The following is a 21,126-nucleotide window of genomic DNA, read 5'->3' on the forward strand; positions in this document are numbered from 1 at the left end:
CACCACACCCACCAAGGCCCCCCGAGGCCCGCATGTTTGGGTCACCCAGAAAACGTGTGTCACATGAGCACGTGGGTCCTGGGCTGCACCCTGGGAGGGGGGCATGTGTGTGCCAGCCTGCACGGTGGTTAGACCTGGCCCAGACACAGGTGGCCTCTGGGCTTGGGGGCAGCTCTGCCCCCAACGTGCTGTGCACCCCGGGCCCAGCCCCTTGGCTTCTCCCATCTCTGTCAGAGCGGCGTTGGTGGCTGCACTGATGACGGGCATGGAAAGGACTGCCGTGGTCACTGCAGGAGCCCGCCAATGCCATGATCGTTGGTTCCCCGGCCCCAGGGCTGCACGGCGGGAGGCCAGGCCCCTCCGCGTGTGACTGGGAGGGGGCTTGGCGGAGGAGCAGGCAGGCCCGTGACTTGGGGGCGGAATGGGGGCACAGTGTGACGCGCTGTGCGCTGTGTTTCCCCCAGGATGACACGGAGCCCTACTTCATCGGCGTCTTCTGCTTCGAGGCAGGCATCAAGATTGTCGCCCTGGGCTTCGCGCTGCACAAGGGCTCCTACCTACGCAATGGCTGGAACGTCATGGACTTCGTGGTGGTCCTCACGGGGTAGGCGGCAGGATGGGCTTCGTGGTGGTCTTCATGGGGTAGGCGGTGGCCTGGGCTGCACCCCGTTCACGTGGCTGTGTATGGGGACAGCTGCTTGCTGTCGTGTGGGGCCAGGAGGTGCCCGTGTGGCCACCTTGGCCCAGGGGCCAACGGCGGTGTGTGTCCTTGGGGTCGGGGCCAGCGGCAGTGCCATGTCTTCGGGGTCAGGGGCCAGCGGCAGGGCGCGTCCTTGGGACAGCTTGCCGACGGGCGGGGGCAGGGTGCCGTGGGGGAGGGGAGAGCTCTGGGCCTTGTCTTACAAGTCCGGGGCTCCAAGCTTGCCTCTGTCAGCCTGCCATCTGGGACAGGCCCCTGGGACAGGCACCTGCGTGCTTTGGAGCTGTCCCGCCTGAGGTCTTCCTGCACCGTGGTGCCTGGGCGAGGCTGTGCACGTAGCTCCTGCCCCCCCCCCCGCCACTCCTGACTGAAATAGCCGGGGGGTCTGGGAAGTCAGCTGGGGAATGGGCTGGGGCGAGTGTGCATGCAGAGCTCCCTGCTCCCCTCCCTGCAGGGCCTCAGTCCCCATCTGCTTGATGGGGGCGTTAGGGCCCTTGCCCTGCTCTGCCCAGCGTGGGGAAGGCTGGGCGGGAGCGGTTGCTTCAGCTCTGGGGTGGAGGGAATGAATGTTGAGGGGCCTGCTGCACGGACCTGCTGCATGGTTGAGCCCCATGGCCCGCCCTCTGCCAGTCTTCCCTGCAGCCCGCTGGTCCCTGAAGGCTCGGGGCCTCGCGTGGCCGCAGCGCTCCGAGGAAGGGGTGATTATGGCCGGGGCCTTCATCCTTGCACTGGCCAGAGGCTGCCTGGTAACCCCCAACCTGCTTGGAGCAGACATGTGCAGGCGTGCTCTGGGCTGAAAGCAGAGGAGGTGACCATGGCAGCCCTGAGTTTGGGGTCCCCTCATGCACGGACAGCTTCTGGGATCCTGAATCAGGCCCTTGGCGCAAGCTGCCCACTGAGCTGCCAGCCCTTGCTGGGGGCCTGCTCCTCCGTCTACCCGGGGATGTGGCGTCAGGGTGGATGGTGTTGGAGCTGTCCGAGGCTCTGTGTCCCTCGGGCAGCCATGCTGGTGGGCGGATGCCCCTTCGGAGGGTGGGCGGGCACTCGCACAGCCCAGCAGGCACTGGGGCTGTTTACGTCTCCTCCCTCTCTCCGGGTGCCAGTCCCTGAGGACAGGAACAGTGTCTTATTTTTCAGGGTGTCCCCAGAGCCTAGTTTGGGGCAGGGCCCCAAGAGGGGTCGAGAAGTGTCTGCTGGATTAACAGGTTATGGAAGCATCGGGGTGCTCTGCGTTTGAGTCAGCAGGGAGCTGGGGCTTGCCTCCCTGGGGGCGACCATGGTGCCGAGTGTCTGGGCTCCTGGGGCCAAGGCAGGGAGGTGCAGGAGCCCCTGCCCCCAGCCCTTAGTGGGGCCCCTGGGCCTTCCTACCAGCTCGTTCTGACTCCGGGTTCAGGGGGCCTGGGTCCCTCAGTGTGGTGGGGCATTCTGGCTGCTCCCCCTGCCTGTCGGCCACTCCCGACAGGATGGCCTCCCATTTCTGGGACCCGTCGACAGGGCCCAAGGGCCCTGAGACCTTGACCACCTCTCCAGCTCTGGCCTCGGGGGTCCTTCCCTCTCTCTGTCCGCTGCTTCCTCCTTGCTTCTGTCTCTGTCTTCATGGGTGACCCCGTCCCCCAGCCTCCCTGTCTCTGTCTCTCTCTCTTTGTCGCTCTCTGCCTCTCCCGCCCTGTCTCCCTCTCGGTCTTTGCCTCAGTGTTTCCAGCCTCCCTGTCTCTGTCTCTGCACTTCCCTGGCCATCAGCGTCTCTGTTTTTCTGTGTCTTTCTGCTTCTCTCTGCTTCTTCCCGCCTCTTTCTTTTCTGCCTTGTTCTGCGCCTCTTGTCTGGTCACGGAGTCTGTGTGTCAGCGAGCGAGCTGGGCGTTGGCGCCCTCTCTCTGCACCTCGTCTGGGGGATGGCGCCGGGCTGGGGATGCCCGGGGTTGGGGGTGCACTGTGTCCCTTCAGGACTCGCGGGAGCCGCTGCGTTGCTCCTGCTCCAGGCCCACGGGGCTCTGGCCCCGGGTGCGCGTGCGCATGCGCAGGCGGTGCATACGCGGCGGAGGGAGGCCGCGGGCGGGTTTCGGGGTGAGTGCGTGTGGGCCCTGGGGATCGCCGGGGGGGGAACCCTCTCCCCCCCTCTTGAGCTGAGGTCCCCGGGGGGCGTCATTTCTCATTACTTTGTTGTTTTTAGTTAGGGTTTACTTAATTGGTGCTCAGAGGCCCGCAGTGCGTCGGGTCGGGAGGGGCTGGGAGGCCCCGTTGCCTGGCGGAGCCCCGCTCCCCTCCAGGGGCTGCCGGGGTCCCTCCTGCTCGCGGGGCCCGGGTGGGGGGCGCCTGCCGGGAGCCTCGGCCGCAGGCGGCCGCGGTCGCGGTCGCAGCCCGGTTGGTGTCTGCCCCCTTGGCGGGCGGTCGTCCTGGCTGCTCCTCGGTGAGCTGAGGGGCCGGCCTCGGTCCCCTCGTGTCCCTGCATCTGCCCCGCCACTTGCGCAGCCCACTTCCGACGCCCCCCCCCATACATTCGTCATTTGTTAGTCATTTGTTCCAGACTGGTGGCAGGGGCAGGTGTCGTGAGGACCACGCGGCACACGAAGGCGCCCTGCTCGCTTTTGCCGCAGGGAAGGGGGCTCCGGAGGGCAAGGCGGGCGCGGAGCGTGAGGCGCGGCCCGGCGGCCAGGGAAGGCCACGGCGGTCCGGTCACTTCTGGCCGACGTGAGAGGATGAGCCATCAGACATCTGGGGAGAGGCGTTGTCTGGAGGGGTGAGCGTCGGGATGCCGATCTTCGGAGTCCTAGGACTGGAATGGGCGTGCGACAGAGCCCAGGGACCCCAGGGCTTCCGGGCTGGCGGCCAGTGAGGCGGGTGGAGACCGGGGGGTGGGGGTGGTGAAGGTGGCGGTTCTAGGAAGGGCGGGCGGGAGGCTGGAGAGCTGAGGGGTGGTGGGCTCTGAGGAGGCTCTGCTGGGGGAGGCCCCGCTGGGGGTGGGGTGGGGCTGGAGGTGGGGAGCTCCCTTGGGCAGCTCTTCTGCCTTTTAGGGAGATTTGCAGCCAGGCAGGGCAGGACCTGGGGCGCGGCAGGCGGGGTCACGCAGTGGGGCGGGGCCGCGTGCTGCTGGGCACGGCCCCAGGCGATGCCAGCTGCGTGGAGACAGTTCGGCAGTGGGCGAGGTGGGGTGCAGTCCGGGCGTCCAGGCCCGTCTGTCCCTGAGGGCGGAAGCGGGAGGGTGAGCCGAGCGTGTGCACTTGGGGTCGGCAGCTGAGAAGGAACGGATGGTGCACGCGCGTCCCAGCCCGTCAGTACCTGGCCACCTGCCGGGGCTGTCCCCACTCACCACCCCCGCTCCCCCCTCCCCCCCGTTCCTTCCAAAGCCCCCGCCACATCCTTCAGCCCCGAAGGGTCTATTCCAGCTGGGGATCCGGGCAGAGTCGGGGTTCCCTCAGACTGTGGGGATGTCTCCCTGCTGGTAGAGAGCCCAGAACTCCGAAGTCCTGCGTGGCTCCGCGCCCCTCCTGGCCCCAGCCTGGGGCTTCCTCAGGTCCTCATGGACAGCAGAGAAACGAGTCCCGGCCCAGGCAGGTGGCTCCCCGAGGGGACGTCTCCAACTACAGCAGCTTGATTTACTGCGAATTAAACCGGGGCTTCTTTCCAGGACATGTAATTAGAGCTGAGTCCTCCTCCCTGGTGGGGCCCCCTGTGGGGCGCGGGGAGGGTGTGCGGGCGCTGGCTTAGGGAGGGAGGCCGGTCCAGGGCCTGGGCCTGCGGGTAGGGGACACCCTCCCTGGGCGAGGAAGGGTCCTGCAGGGATGCGCCAAGGTGATCGGCGACTTCACACCTGAATGTGGGGTCACCCTGTGTCCGAGTTCGAGGTGGCGGGTGGCACCTGAGTGACCAGCAAAGCAGTTTGGACGTGGGCTGACCTGGGCACTTGAGTGTCCTGTTTGACCAGCAGAGCTAATTTCTCCGTCCGTTGACTGTGGCCCTGCAGCCAGGTGTCCATGCCTGGTCAGGCTGGGAGTTCGCTGGATTTTCTCTCCTGTGCTCACCAGAGGCTGGAAATGGCCTCCTCGGCATATGGCTGGGACCTGGGAGAGGGGGCTGAGTTCTGACAGGTGGCCCCTGGAGCAGCAGAGGGAGGCTGTCGGGAACCCCATTACTTGGGATCTGAGTCGAGGTCCCTCCAGGTGGCATCTGTGGGGCATCCCTGAGCATTCAGACAGTTCTCGCAGGCCTTCCTGGTAGGTGGCATCCTTGAAGACTGCTCCAAAGATGGGCTGGGCCCTGATGGGTGGGTGGCCCCCCGGCCCTCTCTCCTGACAGGGACCTTCCAGGGGGCCTGTGGGCTGAGGCGGGGCCCTCTGTGGCCTGTGTCCTGCCAGAGGGAAGTGGTATTTACAGAGGGCTTCTCACAGCCCCTAGACAGCCCCCCAGGGTCCCCTCCAGTCCCCTCCCGTTTTAGAATACTTTACACTCTGGTGGGGGTGGAGCCAGGCCCAGCCCCTCCTGGGCACTGCCTTCAGACTCCCACGTGTGGAAGGTGGGGCTGGGGCAGAGGCTCCCACCACCCCAGAGGACCCTGAGCAGGACGGAGGACTAGGCCGAGCTGTCCAGTGGGCAGCTGGTCCCAGGCCTGAGCCTCTGGTCCTGGGGTGTCCCGAAAGCTGGCTGGGGTCCACTCTCAGGCTCCAGGTTCCCATGTGCGTGGTGAGGAGTGGGGGAGGGGAGGGAGGAGGAGTGACTGGATAGAGCTTCAGGGGGCTCTGCACCACTCGGGGTGCCTCTTACATGCCCCCTAGTGCAGCAGCCCTGAGGGGCATTGGCCAGTCTCACTGCAGGCTATCACAGAGCCCAGGGTGCAGAAGGAGCCCCCGGCCTGGCTGTCACAGGCCCCCCCAGAACAGGGCCACATGTGTGGGGGAGGGAGGGAGGGAGGTTTGAGCTGGACCCAGAAGACATTCTGTCATTCACAGCGGCCTGGGCTGCTGGTCCCTGAGGTGGGTGTGATCCCGGGCCTGGGGGCTGGACTGGGTCATTCTTCCTCACTCACCTGTCAGCCGGTGCCTGGTGCTTGCTGGGCACCCTGGCACCTGCCTCAAGGCTCCCATTTTTGCTGACAGCCGAGGTCTCCAGCACCCCAGAGTCCACAGTGACTGTAGGCTGGTCTCCGGCTTTGGGTGATCGTAGAGGTTTTGCTCAGAGCCCCTACCCCACCCTCAGAGCAGCTCAGGGGGCCCACAGAGGACCACAATCTGGGCAGCTGACATCCGAGGTGGAGGGATGGCCGCCAGGCCATGGTGGCCAGCTTCATTCTGACGAGCCTCGGAGTCTTGAGGGTGGGACTCGGGCACCTTGGCCCAGGGCCCACCCAGGTCCATGGGGCAGGGTGGGGTGGCAGCTGGGGCATGAGGTCTGTTGGGTGGCGCGGCTGTGAGCTGTCAGTCCAGGGGCCGCCCTGTGGGTCTGAGGCTGGTGGGCTGGAGGGGCGTGGCAGGGCCGAGATGGCCCTGAAGCTGTCCCCGGCCCTGGAAACTGCACTCTCTCAGGGCAGACCCCGGGCCCATCGCTCTGGGGCCTGGAGGGCTCATGGGGTCCCAGGCCTGCATGCCTCCTGCTGTGTCCTGTGGCCGGTGCATTTTCAGAGGTTCCAGGAGGTCAAGTTCATGCCTGGGAGGGCGGGAGCCTTCACACAAGGTGCGGACACACCTGCAGCTGTAGGGGAGGGGCAGCTCGGCTTGGCACCTCCCTCCCTGCTCAGAGCCAGGCTGCTCACCTGTAGCCCAGTTTCACACCTGAGTGTTGGCCCAGAGCTGTAAGTTCACACCCAGCTGAGAGTGGTTGCTGACCCTTTCTGTGCTACTGGGCCTGGAGGGTGGGAAGGGGGGGCAGGCTGGGACAGGCTGGGCGGCTCCTTCCAGCTCTGCCCCCCCCCCCCCCCCGGGCTCCTGGGCTCTTTCCTGTGCATGGAAGGGGCCGCCCAGGACCCTTCTCCGCCCCATGCCCCTCCCTTAGCTGGCAGCCTCATGCCCAGTGGGCCATTCTTTACCCCAGTCTGCAGTAAGACTGAGAACTGGTGGGTTCCCAGTGGGTCTCGCGGACCCAATCCCCTGAGGTGTCCTGTCACTCAGCCCTGCCAGGTCCACTGTGTCCCATGTCCACCCTGTGACCTCATTTGGGCCCTGTTTCCAAATGTAGGGCTTCGGGTAGGAATTTGGAGGGACACAATTCAGTCCAAAACAGACTGTGCTCGGACTGCAGGCTCCTTGGGACAGGCCTCTGACTGACCCTGTCACCGCTGTACCCCAGTTCCTAGGGTGCAGCAAGTGCCCCCCAAGTTCTGTGGGGCCGAAATCCTGTGAGGAGAGCGGGGAGTCCGCCTTGGCCTCAGGGACACAGGGTGCTGCATGACTAATCCCAGGTCCTGAGGGCGGGTGGGATGCAGAGCCAGGCTGGGCACGGCTATGGCTGTGGCTATGGCTGGCTGCTGGGGGCCCTGGTCAGCTGGCTGCAGCCCCCAGTGTCCACCGTCCCTCCTCCTGCCCTTCTGACTATGGGTGCTTTCTCATTCCTCCCGGTCATCAGCCTCTGAGCCTGACAGTGCCCCGGCAGCACTTAGGATGCTTGAAGGCCAGGTGGGGCCCTCTGCCCACCCTAGGTCCCCGGCCTGGACCGGGGCAGGGGTGGGGTGGGCACTGCTGAGACTGCAGGAGGTCGGGGAGCCCTCTGGGCAGGGTGCAGCGTCCTGTCGGAGGCGAGGCACCCCGTGCCTGTTCCTCAGGCCCTGTTCGGTGCAGCGCAGGGAGGGCGTGGCCTCTGGGGTGCTCAGCGGGTCAGGGCCCCCTTCTTCCCATCGCTTGGCCGGTACTGGGATGCAGGGCTTCCGCTGGCAGAGGGTCTGAGGCCTCAAGGTTCTGCAGCACCAGATGCACAGGGAAACGGCAGGGTGGCTTCCGCGGGCCACCAGCTGCGCCCCGGCCCCGCCCCGGGCTCGGCCCCTCTGCAGTGAGAGGTGCCGGCCGCGCCCGGGGTGCACCTGCCGCTCTGTGCGCAGCGGGGCGCGGGGCGGGCAGTGCTGCCCTTCACTCCGCGCGCGCGTGGACACTGCGGGCTTTACCGTGAGCTCGCTGTAGATTCTCGGCGCACGGAACGCGGTGAGCGGTGACACGCCGCGCGTCAGCGCAGGGTGGCAGCAGAGTCACAGCCGGGCGTAAGCGCCGGCGCCACCGGCCCCCTCCGCCGCCGGCCCGGCCTTCCGGGGACGTCGCTGAGCGGAACCTTCGGGGGGCTGGCGCCGTTCTCGCAGGCGACAAGGTGGAGGCAGATGGCGCGTGTCGCGCGTGGCCTTTCCTGCGAGCGGCCGCGCGCGTGCACCGCGCTTGCAGAGCCATCTCCTGGGCCGCGTCGCAGCTGCGGCTCGGGGTGCAGTGACCGGCGACCCCAGTCCCAGCCCCGCCGTAGCCAGGCGGCACGCTCCCCGCTCCCGCAGGGGTGGCGGTCGAGCTCGTCTCCAGCATTGGGGGCTGTCGCCAGCTGGTTTGCCCTCCTGACAGGCGCATGGTGACGTGGTTGCAGCTCTAGTGCCCACGCCCCTCCTGGACAGTGCGGTTGGACACCTTCTTCATGGGCTTCTTTGCATCTGTGTCCATTCCGCGGTGTGGCTCTTCATATTTTCTGCTCACGTTCTAACTGGATTGTTCGATTCCAGTCGCTTGTCCCATTCGCGGCCTGCAAATTTTTTCTCCGGGTCTGGAGCCTGTCTTGCATCCGTGAAACGGGTTTTTGCTGCAGACTTCAGAATTGTCAGCAGCCGACTCATCGGGGCTCCTGGTGGCCTGGCGGGTGGTGGCCAGGGCTGGGTCCTGAAGGTGTTTGCCGACGTTTTATTTTTTTCTGAAAGTTTTATTGTTTCCCATTTTACATGTAACCTGTGATCCCTTGCGAGTTAAGTTTCTGTCAGGCGTGAGGCTGAGGTCGAGGCGAGTTTTTCTTCCTGTCTGTGGACGTCCAGTTGCTCCAGTGCCCTTTGCTGGAGGGGCTGCGTCTCCTGCAGTGACTGGTTTCGCACCCCTGTCAAAAGCCAGCTGCCACATTTGCGTGGGTCTGAGCGGCGGCCCTCGCCTCGGTCCCAGTGGCGTGTGTCCGTCTCCCCGCCAGCCCCACCCTGCCTCTGTCACCGCAGCTCCTAAGTCTTGGAATCGGGTGGACTCACTCCTCCCACTTTATTCTGTTTTCCCAATTGCTTTAGCTATTTTAGTTTTTTTGCTTCCGTATGAATTTTGGAATGATCTTGTCAGTGCACGCAGAAAACGTGGGCGGGGTGTCCGGGAACGGACGTTTTCGCTGCGAACACAGGACGTCTTCGTCTGTGCGGCCTCACTCTATTTCTTTCGTCGTCATTTAGCAGTTTTCCGGATTCAGGTCCTGTGCACGTTTTGTCAGATTTTCATCCGTTTGTCTTTTATTTTTGCATGCGCATAAGCGGTATTGTAGTTATAATTTGTGTCCACATGTCCACTGCTAATAGATAAATAATAGATTTTTGTATGTTTACCTTTATTCCTACAACCTTGCTGAACTGACTTATCATTTCTAAGAAAAAAATGTTTGGAGATTTCTCTGGCGTTTTCTGTGGGGGTGAACCTGCGTCCTGGGAATGGGGGCCGTCTCAGCGCCTCTGGTCCCGTCCGTCTGCCCTTCCTTTCCTTCCTGACGAGAACGCGCGCCACGCTGCGTGAGGGTGGCAGGAGCAGGCCCCTTGCCTCGTTTCCGGTCTTGGGAGGAAAACCCCGAGAGCTTTGCCATCAAGCGTGATGTTAGCTGGGGGTTCGTAGATGCTGCTCATCGGGGTCCTGCTTTTCTGAGCTTTTGTCACAATTCGGTGTCGGATGTCGTCAGTGCTCCTGCTTGGCTGCCATGATTGCATGGCGTTTTCTCCCTAGCTTGTTTACGGGGTGGATTGCAATGACCGAGTTCTGAGTGTTGAGCCAGCCCTAGGTCCCTGGAACAAACATAGTCGTCTTGTTTACATCTTGCTGAATTCTCTTTGCTTATATTTTATGAAGGGTTTTTGCATCTGTGTCCTGAGAGCTATTGCTTTGTAGTTTCTTCATTTTGTTTTTGGTGCTGTCTTTGTCTAGGTTTGATATCGGGGTGACACAAGCTTTATAAAGTGCATTTGGAGGTGTTCCCTCCCCATCTTATTTTCTGGAAGCCATTGTGGAAAATGGTGTGCATTCTTCTTTAAATGTTTGGTGCAATTCTGCACCGACTCCTTCCTACTGGGACTGGGTATTTATTTATTGGGAGTTTTAAAATTACGAATTCAATTTCCTTCATAGTTTTAGGGATATTTGAATGATTATTGCACAGGGGAGATTTGTGGTGGTTTGTGTTTCTTTGACTCATTTAGTCTTAAGCTGTCAAATTTATGCGTATGGAGTTGTTCATAATGGTCTCTCATCATCATTTGGATGTCTGCAGGGTCTATAGTGATGGCCCTGCTTTTGTTCCTTATATCAATGATCTGTGTACCTTTCTCCCATCCCCCCCTAAAAAAAGTTGTAGGTGTTATGAAGCTTAACCCTCAATATTCTAAGAATAAGGATATTGGTCTATATAACTACAATAACATCATCAGACCTCAAAATAATTCCGTTATCACCTAATTTATTCCATTTTCAAATTCCAATGGTCACAATCAAGATTTTTTTCTTAGTTTTTAGTTCTCAGAAGTTTGACTCTGATGTATCTTGTGGATTTCTTTGATTTGGCATGTTTGGATTTCACTCAGTTTTTCGAATCTGTAGGTTTTAAGCCTCTTGCCAAATTTGGGGAGTTTTCAGCCACTGTATACTTGAGTCCGTTTTACTCTTGGGGACGGACCGTGGTCAGTCCCCGCTTCACCTTCCGTCTTTCGGCCTCGTTCCCGTTGTTTGGGCGATTTCCCCTGCTCCGACATTCAGGTCATCGACTCTGCCCTCTGTCCTCCGCTCTGGGGCGCATCTTCTTAGCTTTTCATTTTGGTTATTGTCATTTATAAAATTGTTATTGGATTCTTTTTATTTCTATGATGATTCTTTTTTTGTTGGTTTCAAGCGTGTGTGTGAAAGCATTTTTTTTTTTTTATCATAACTGCTTCAAAATCCTCGTCAGACAATTCTCGGCGTTGGCATCCACTGATTTTCCTTTTTCGTTCAGTTGCAGTCTTCCTGGTTTGCTGATGAATGAATTTTGATTGGAACCTGGACATGTTCACATTGTTGTCTGAGACTCTGCACCTAATTCAGCCTGTTTCAGTTGGTGTCTGATCCTGACGAGGGTGACAAGGCGGGACAGGTGATCTGCCTGGTCGCTGTGGGCGGGGAGGAGAAGTCCGGGTTCCCTGCTCACCTTGGCAGGCAGGGCCCCTCACGAATGCGACAGGTGTGCACCCCCACTTTCCACGCTGGAAGCTGAGAGAGGCTCAGCGTTCGTCCAGGGGCTCACAGAAACCAGACTGGGGGTTTGGCAAGCCCTAGCCAAAGGTCCAGCTCTGAACCATGACCTCTGGCCCTCAGGACGTGCGGGAGGGTCTGCTGGCAGCGGCCTGGGCATCGTCTCCTGGGGTCCTGTGGCGGCTGTGCGTGTCCCAGGTCATAGTGGCCTGACCAGTGAGAGCTTCGCTGCATTTGATGAAGGTAGCGGCCTTCCCCGAGCTGGCCAGAGCACTTCGGCTACCTGAGGGCTCGACATCCCCTTGGGGGCCACCTTTTCCCAGCACAGGTTGGGGCTGCAAGGGTCTGGGAGGCCAGCAGGAGGGCTGTAGATCGCATCTGTGTAAGGGTCCCCTGCCATATCCTGTGGGAGTTTGGGGCCTGAAGTCCTTGTTGTCCTTGCGAGGTGCCCCATCCTGTAGCCCTGTGTGGAGAGGATGACCCCATGTGGCCGACCCTCCAGTGCTTGGGCAGGGGCTGTGACACTGGTGCTGTGTGTGAGGCTGACCTCAGCGCGTGTCAGTGTGTGTCACTGATGCCGGGGAGAGTCCCCGCTCCATGCGTCCTGGGCTGCAAGCCCAGACACGCAGACGTGCTCCCTTTGTAAGCTGGGGCGATAGTGTCGAGCGCCCAGAGTCCCTGGAAGGCGGCGGACTGCCCGCCGGCTTTTTGTCTGATTGGCTTGCGAGTGCTGTCCTCTGCCAGGTGTGTCCTGGGGTGGGGCTGCACACGCCAGGCCCTGCCCTTCACCCCTGCCTGAGATCCCCAGACCCCCTCTAGTGCCGGGGCGGGGGCCCCTGGGGGCGGGGGCGGGCTGAGGAGGCTGAGAGGAGGCTCCAGCATCTTTGGCTGAGACCCACAGGCTGTCTCCATGGCAACCGCCAGCAGCTTCCTGGGCAAGAAACAGTACCTGGAAAGTCAGTGACAGATCAGGTCCCGGAGACGGTGTCGCCCTGCAATGCACCTCCCTGGGTCGGGGCGGGGGGTTGTGGGCCTGACTGGCATGGCACCCGCTCCCCAGCCTTGGCCTGGACACCCTGACCTGCCCAGATGTGAGCCGGGGCTGCATGTGTGCACCCACCACCCCTCACCGATGATGGCGGTGGTGGCCGAGGGTGCTGGCACCCCTGACCCTGAATGCTGCACCTTCTGAGGATCATCTTGTGACGACCTGACTGTGGCCGCGGGGCCCTCATGTTGCTCCGGCCATGTCACACGTGAGGGGCTGGACCCTTGGGTATATGGTGCTTTCACGTAGAGGGGCCAGAAGACCTGGGGACCTGGTTCTGGTGGCCCAGGATGCTCATAGTGGGGGGACCACCTCCCTGTCCTGCCTGGCAGGGGCATCTGGAGCGCCTCTGCCTCTGGCCCAGCCCCGGGGGGCTCTGCTCAGCTCGGCCATTGCGGGAGTGACAGCATTCATGCCAGAGGCTTCTTGCTGGTTTATTGTCCAGATGGAGATGCTTCTGAGAGTCAGAGGGACACCCACACAGCTGTGCTGCGTCAGCCTGTCCTGGGCAGCTGGGAAATGTGGGCGCCCTGTCTGCTCTCTGGTTGCTGGACTCGGTGGAACGGCAGCCTCAAGCACAGCCCCCGGCTTGGCCTGGGGAGGGACAGAGGACGCACTCCCCCTTGTCAGCTGCGCCCTCCCCTGTGATAAGTGTTTTGAGGGTTCAGTGAGCTTCCACACACTTGACTGTCTCACCAGCCTTGTCCTCGTGGTTCTGGTGTCCCCAAGCAGTCCCAGAGCATGTGTAAGTGGGCTTGGGGACAGCTGGACTCCGCGGTCAGTGCTCTCCCCGAGGCTAGTACAGACCCTTTGAGGGATGGTTCAGGAGGACAGGGCTTTGCTCCCCAGAGAGGCAGCAGGAAGCCAGAGGGACACTAGGTGCGTGGGGTTAGGGTCAGGGTTTGGGCTAGCTTCAGGACTGGCGGGGTGGTCAGTGCTTTCTCCGCTTGTCACCTCTGCATAGGCAAACACCAGCTGTGGGCTCCTGGTCACCTCTGGCCTTTCCAGAAAGCACAGCCTGGTGAGTGGTGGCTGGGATGTCCGCTTAGTCGTCCTGCTCAGACCACTGTCGAGAGGCAGGTGACCTCATAGCCACACTCAGGATGCGCATCTACAAGATCCAGGTGGGACCTGAGTCTGGGGCTGTGGGGCGACTTTCTGGGGCAGCATCAGGGACCCAGACCAAGGTGGCAGCTGCGTGGTCCCACCCCCGCCGTCTCTGGTGTGGCCGGGAGCGCCACCCCGCCCTGGCTCAAGGACGGGACCGGCTGGTGTGTCTGCCATGTGTCCCTGCGTCTGGCTGGGGCTGTGTGTCTGGTGGTCACGTGTCCTTGGTGCTGTGTGTCTGAGCGTGAGCCACGTGCCTGCCTGTCCCCACGTCCACAGCAGGCCTCAGGCGTTGCTGCTCCTCGTGTGGGTGGCGGCTGGGCCTGGGCGTCGGCAGACAGCAGTCGCGAGCGGGGCGTGCGTGTGCTCAGGGGCCCGCGTGCCTGCCCGTGTCTGTGGTTGTGACTGCTCCACGTGAAAATGTGCGCCTTCCCTTGTCCTTTCTGTGTGGCGGCCGCGAGGGCCACAGGCCGTGGTGTTCGTCCCTGCACTGTGCAGCTCCGTGATCGTGTGTGCAGCCGGACTGGGGACAGTTCTGTTGCCCCTGATGCGCCGCCCATGCGCGGCCGTCCCGGTGCCGCTGTCCCGCCCTGCTCTGCATTCGGTCCCCTGGGTCTGTCTGTTCTGGATGCTGCACACAGACGCCATTGCACAGGAAGTGGCCCGTGGTGCCGGGCTTCCTGCTGGCAGTGCCGTGTTTTCAAGGCTGTGTGTGTTGCGTGGCACGTGTGTCTGTGCATCGTGTCGCAGCCACATTGTGCTCTTGTCGTTGTCTGTAACAACTGCCTAGTGTTCCGCTGGCGTTTCTCCACTGCCCACGTGTAGGTGGCTGTCGGGTCGTGGCTGCTGCTGCTTGGTTTTGCCACAGTGGCTGGTTAGCACTGCTGCCAGAATCCGCACCTGGCGACTGCCAGGGGCGGCCACCGCCCCGGGCCGCGCCGAGGAAGCCTGGCCCGCGCCGAGGAAGCCTGGCCCGCTGTCTTCCAGGAGTGATCACTTCACCTCCTTCGCTTGTTTCTTCCTCGTGTTCTGTTCTGTGGGCCAGGACTTTTGAAATAAGATTAAATGAGAGCTCTCATCTGACTTTGAAGGAAATCCTTCGTGATAAACGTGAGTTTGTTGGTACTCTTGAGAGTGGATTTTGTGCATAGAAAAGATGATTCAGAAAAGATCTTACTTTCTAAAAATCAACAGTTTATCGAAGTTACAAACCTAAAAATGTAGTTCTTTAAAAAATTTTTAGATCCAATTTATACAACATGGATGGATCTCGAAGGCATTATGCTAAGTGAAATAAGTCAGACAGAGAAAGACACATACTGTCCTAATAGGTAGAATCTAAAACCAGCCAAACACAGATTAACTCAGGGAGAAAGCTCAGATTCGTGGGTATCAGAGGCGGGCGTTGGGGGCGTGGGGGACCGGGGGAAGGTGGTCGAGGGTGCAGCCTTCCAGCTGAGACACGGCACTGGGGACGTGGTGCCCTGCACGGTGACGACAGCTGCCACTGTGGCCAACGTGCAGGAAAGGGGTTGGGGAGCAGAGCGAAGGGCCGTCACCCCGAGGAGGAGAGCTTCCCTTTCCTGCACCTGCGTGAGCTGCGGTGACCGCCCCAGGGCACACAGAGACCCTGCCCGCCCCTGACACTCCCACGCAGATGCGCACGGCTATTTCTCAATGAACCGGAAAATAAATTTTTTTAGATTCAGCTTCTTAAAAATTTTATTTATACATTTAGCAATTTTTAACAGTGATTTTCAAGGAGACTCCAATAGTTCTTTATCTCATTTCATAAACTTAATGTCAAACATTTTAAATTTTATTTATCAACTTACTATAACTGGATCTTCCTAAGTACTTAAGGGTAGTGTGTCCAGCCAATTAAAGTATAAATGTGGTAAATCATAAATTTGCTTAAATGTTCCAGTACTTTTTATAAACTTCTTAAGTTTTCAACTTAAAATTTCCAGTTTAAGTCAGATCTTCCATTCCATCTAAAAAGGTGGACCTCTCAGGGCTGATGCGATGCTCAGTGCAAGCACGCTGAGCGTGCTGGTGTGTGATTTTCATACGTGCTTCTGCGCTTCATGCTCAGTCTCCTGGGGCTGAGTACGTGAATCCTCTAGGGAAACTCGTTTCAGACTGTGTGACGCTGAGGCGCCCCAGCACTTCTGGCCACCTCGTCAGAGGGCACCCCTTGGCCAGGACGAGGACCAGACTCTCCTGTCAGACATGGTGGCGGGGGCGGGCCCGCCGGTCCAGCCCTGAGTGTCCCAGCCGGTTCCGCTCACGCATGGGACCGCAGGACGGTGCGCCTCATTGGACGGACGCGTTCTGTGGTCCTAGGACTGGAGGTGCTTTCCGGCTGGTCCTGACACCTGTGAGTCCTTCATCGCAGAGCAAGCCTCGTTTTCCGGTCTGGTGAGCCTGTGGTGGCTCGGAAGCGCCAAAGTGGGTGGCCGCGTCTGTGTCTGTGCCGGCTGGCATGGCTCCCAAGGTCGTTTCTCTGACATTCCGGTTTGTCAGCCTGTCGCGATGCCTGGGATACCGACGGCTGGAGGTGAAGGGAGAGGTGGCTTTCCTCCCCGGCGTGTGCCGTCTCTTCCAAGTGCCGTCACTGTCACTGTCGGGGCCGTTCGCATCCTCGAAGTCGCTCTGCTGGCAGCTCGCCCACCTTGCATTTCCCTTTAAGCCGGAAGTTTTGGAAATTGCCTTAGAGAAAGGGAGCGTGACAGACACGGATGCAGCCCCCAGGCACTCTCTGTCTCTTCTCCTTTGACCTTCTGGTGGTGACAGCTACCCTCATGTGCGTCATCACTCCCGTGTGCGTGCAGGGCGGACGTCCCAGCTTTTACTACATATGTCTGTACCCGTAAATCACATGCAGTATGTTTGCGTGGTTTTAATTGCGTGGGTGGGTCTGTGCATTACACGCTGATAAATAATTATTTCACAGCTTGCCTTTTACCCTCGACATCGCTTTAAACACTTTCCACGTTAACGTGTCTCAGCAGAGCGATGTTCCACTGCACGCAAACCTCCTCTCTCCTCGTGGCGACCCACGGGTGACTTTTATTTTTCACTGTTACCGACAGTGCCGCTGTGAACACGTCTGTGTATATTTAAGCGTTTGTGTCACATGTCCAGTTTGCAATTAGAAGTGGCTTACTTTACAATTTCTAGAAGCAGCCACATGCTCTCCGAGATGGTTCTACAGTTTTCTCTTCCAGCAGCAAGCTGTTCTCAGTGTCCCTCGTTTTAACGTCATTTGCTAAACTGGGGATGTGACAGTGTCTCCATTAGTTTAGTTGGAATTTCCTTGCTTGCTAGTGGTTTTGAGTGTCTTCTCTTTTGTAATTTGCTGATTTTTTCTGATAGCTATTTGTATTTTTCGTATGAATTTATTGAATTTTTTAATATAGTCTGAAAACCAATTCGACATCAGTTATATGCATTGCAAACATCTTTCTTTCATTTTCTCTATCTTTTGTAGTATAGTTTAAATTTTGTTGTCAAATTTATCAATCTGTTACTTTATGGTTCGCGATTTTCATGTCTTTAGAAACCCTTCCTTATCTCTCAACCATAGAACTGTTCTCTTCTTTTCTCTCCCTAAATTTTAAAGTTTGCTTTCTACACTTGGGTCTCTTTTTCATTTCCAACTTTTAAAATTGCTGAAAATTACACAGACCATTAATTTTTTCCACTTTGACCGTTACTAAGTCTGCAGTTCAGCGGTTTTATTGCATCTACCACGTTGTACAACACCAGCACCATCCGTCATCAGGACCGGCTTCTTCTTGGCATCGGAATCTCAGACCCCACTGAGTGACCCCCTCCCCAGACCTGGCGACAGCCGTGCACCTCGCGGAAGCCGAACCCACAGTGTGTGTGGCTGGTGCATTTCACTGGGGACCGTGTCTTCGAGGCTCATCCACGTTGCGTCATGTGTTAGAATTTCCTAACTCTTTTTGTATCCAGAGTTTGTTTATTGGGTGGTTTCTCTCATCTAGATTCAGGGCGCCTTTAGTGCTCAGCCCTCTGGGGGCCTTGCCTCTCCCGCTGCGGGGGCGGGACCGCTGGAGAGAGGAAGGAAGGCGGGCGACAGCGGGGCGCTTCAGAGCTGCCTTGTGCGTCCCTGAAACAGGCCCCGGCTCTGTGCCCCAGTGTCACCTCTCCTGCTCCCCTGGGGACAGGAGGGGCCCTTAGCGGGACGGCGCCCTGGCCCCTCCAGGAGGGCTCCCTCCTACCCGCGGCTGACATTCCACTGTCCGTTCAGGCCGATTGGCTTCTCCATTCATCCGTCCGTGGCACTTGGGTCCCTTTCATGCCGAGCTGTTGCGGATGGCGTGACCATGAACCTGGGTGTAAAATACCTCCCCCCCACACCCCGGTTTCCGTTCTGTGTGTGAACCGAGAAGTGGGGTCGCGGGGTGAGTCCCGCTTTCCGAAGACCCTCCGCACGTCCCCCCTTCCCCCAGGGGAGCCCTCCCAGCCCCTCCATCCTGCCACGCTGTTTCCTCCTCCTGTTTTGATTGTGGCCCCAGATGGGCGGAGGCTGCATCTCCCTAACATGAGTGAGCTGAGCATCTCTTCATGTGCTGATGGGCTGTTTGTCTTTTTTTTTTTTTTTTTTTTGAGGAATGTCTATTCAAGCCCTTTGCCTATTTTTTAATTGGGTTTTTGTTGTTGCTGTTGAGTTGTAGGAGATCTCTTTATAAATTATGTGTATGATTTCTTATTAGAGATATGATTTGTGAATATTTTCTCCCATTCTTTAGGTTGCCCTGTTCATTCTCTTGATAATTGTCCTTTGATGTGTAAAAGTTTTACATTTTGTCGAAGTCTAGTTGAGGTATTTTTTCTGTTATTGCCCATGTTTTTGGTATCTTATTTAAGAAATCATCGCCAAATCCAATGTCATAAAGATTTTCTCCAGTATTTTCTTCTAAGAGTTTTATAGGTTAAGGTCTTATATTTCGATCTGTCATCTGTTTTGAGTTACTTTTTGTATACGATATACGATAAAGGTCCAACTTGATTTCTTTTGCATGTGGAGGTCCACTGTCCCCAGCACAGTTTGGTGGAAGGACTGTCTTTTCTCCACTGAATGGTCTTGACACTCTTGTTGAAAATCATCTGACTGTATGTGAGGATTTGCTTCTGGGTTATTGTTATTCTTTTCTGTTGGTCTAAATGTCTAGCCTTATGCCAGCACCACATTATTTTGATTAATGTAGCTTTGTAGTAAGTTTGAAAATTTTTAAAATTAAATTTATTGGAGTGACATTGTATGTTTCAAGTGTATAATTCCGTAGTACAACACCTGCATATGGCATTGTGTGTTCACCATCCAAAGTCCAGTCTTCTGTCACCATGCGTTCGACCTCTTTACCCTCTCCCTTCTCCTCTGGTGACCACTAAACTGTGGTCTGTGTCTATGAGTTTCTTTGTCTTGTTTGTTGCTTTTAGTTTTTTTATCCCACATGTGAGTGAAATCATATGGTTCTCACCTTTTTCTGTCTGACTTATTTCGCTTAGCGTGATATTCTCAAGACCCATCCATGTCACAAATGGCAGGACTTCATCCTTTCTGTGGCCAAGTAATATTGCATTGTGTACATGTACCACAGCTTCTTTATCTAGTCATCTATTGAAGGATACTTTGGTTGTGTCTGTGTCTTGGCTACTGTGAATAATGCTGCAGTGAACATAGGACATATATCTTTATGAATAAATGTTTTCAGATTTTTTGGGTAGATAATTAGAAGAGGGGCTGCTGGGTCATACAGTGGTTCAGTTCTTAATTTTTGGAGGAACCTCCATACTGTTTTCCACAGTGGCTGCACCCGTTTACAGTCCCACCAGCAGTGTATGAAGGTTCCCTCTCCAACACTTATTACTTGTCTTGTTGATAATAGCCATTCTAACTGATGTGAGGTTGTATCTCGTTGTCGTTTTGATTTTCATTTGCCATCTAGCTAGTGAAGTTAAGCCTCTTTTCATATCCATTTTCATGGCCATTTGTTTGTCTTCTTAGGAAATGTGTTCAGATCCTCTGACCACTTTTTCAGTTGTTGTTGAGTTGTATGAGTTCTTTATATATTTTGGATAGTAGCTCCTTATCAGAGGTATTGTTTGCAAACTGCACATTAAAAAGATAATACATAATGGCCAAGTAGGATTCCTTCCAGGGGCTCAAAGATGGCTCAGTCTCTGCAAATCCATCCATGTGCTACACCACATTAACACAATAAAGGATAAAAATCATACGGTCATACCAATAGATGCAGAAAAAGCATTTTATGAGATACAATGTCCATTTATGATTAAAACACTTAGTAAAATGGGTATAGAAGGAAAGTACCTCAACATAATAAAGGCCATCGATGGCAAACCCTTAGCTAGCATCACACTTAATGGTGAAAAGCTGAAAGCTTTTCCTTTAAGATCAGGAACAAGAAAAGGATGCTCACTGTCACCACTGTTATTAAATATAGTCCTAAAGTCCTAGGCAGAGCAGTTAGGCAAGAGGAAGAAATAAAGAGCTTTCAGATTGGTAATGAAAAAGTAAAATGGTCACTCTTTGCAGATGACATGATTCTATGCATAAAAAACCGTAAAGACGCCACCAAAAAACGTTTATCGTTTGTTAGAAACGATAAACAAACACAGTAAAGTCGTGCGGCACAAAATCAGTGCACAGAAATCCATTGCATTCCTGTACATTGACAATGGAATGCCAGAAAAAGAAACGATGAAACAATTCCATTTAAACAGCAATAAAAAGAATAAAATACCTAGGAATAAACTTAGCAAGGGGAGTGAAGGACTTACACACTGAAAACTATAGTAAGTTTCGAAATCAGGAAATGTGAGTCCTCTAGTTTCGTTATTTTTCAAGATTATTTTGACTGTTCAGGGTCCTTTGAGATTCCTTATGAATTTTAGGTTGAGTTTTTCTACTTCTGCAAAAAATGTTATTGGAGTTTTGATAGAGATTTCATTGAACCTGTAGATCGCCTTAGGGAGTATTGACATCTTGACAGTATTAGATTTACTCATTAATGAGCATGAGCTGTCATTCTGTTTGTTTAGTGTTCTTTCATTTCCGTCAGCAGTGTTTGGCAATTTTCAGTGTACTCGTCTTTTTCTTCTTTGGTTAATTTTATTCCTAAGTATTTTATTTCTTTTGATACTATTGTAAATGGATTTTTAAAACATTTCTTTGTTTCGATTGTTTTTTGCAAGTATATAGAAATACAACTTATTTTTTTGTGTTGACTTTATATCTTGAAACTTTGCTGAATTCATTAGTTATGGTAATTTTTGGTGCATTTCCTACACATTTAGGGTTTTCTACATGTAAGATCTTTTGAGATTTTTCCTGGAATTTCATTGAATTTGTAGATTAATTTGGGGAACAGGGACATCTAATGATGTTGAATTGTCTCATCTACCAGTACGGTTTATTTCTGTTATCTCCTTGTTCTTCAAGAATGTTTTTTTTTTTACCTTTATTATCAAAGTATTGCACTTATTTTATTGAGTTTATTCCTAGATGCTTTGTAGGTTTTGTTGGTATTATAACCAATATTTTTATGAGATATAATTCACACAACTTAAAAATGTACAATTTGATACAATTTGGTGATTTTTGGAATAGTCACAGAGCTGTGCAACCATCACCACTACATAATTTTAGAGCATGTTCATCACCTCAGAAAGGAGTCCTGTACCCACCAGAACAATATCTTTCCAAAATAGTGTTTTCTACTTGTAAATGAAACAATTTATTTTCTTTCCATTTATTTGGTATTTCAGAACCTCGCTAAACTTTCTAATTCGTTCTAGTGGTTTTTCTGTAT

General features: G+C 55.9%; 1 protein-coding gene across 1 annotated transcript in view; it reads left to right on the forward strand.

Annotated features, from left to right (window-relative positions):
* CACNA1B (calcium voltage-gated channel subunit alpha1 B) overlaps window positions 1-21,126 on the forward strand; it is a 148,231-nt gene that overhangs the window by 3,908 nt on the left and 123,197 nt on the right. Inside the window, exon 3 of the mRNA XM_039858818.1 lies at window positions 465-604. Within this exon, the coding sequence (XP_039714752.1) occupies window positions 465-604 (140 nt within the window). The remainder of the gene's footprint in view (window positions 1-464; window positions 605-21,126) is intronic.

The sequence above is a fragment of the Pteropus medius genome, unplaced genomic scaffold (assembly GCF_902729225.1).
Source record: "Pteropus medius unplaced genomic scaffold, Ma_sr-lr_union100, whole genome shotgun sequence".
Lineage (NCBI taxonomy): Eukaryota > Metazoa > Chordata > Mammalia > Chiroptera > Pteropodidae > Pteropus > Pteropus medius.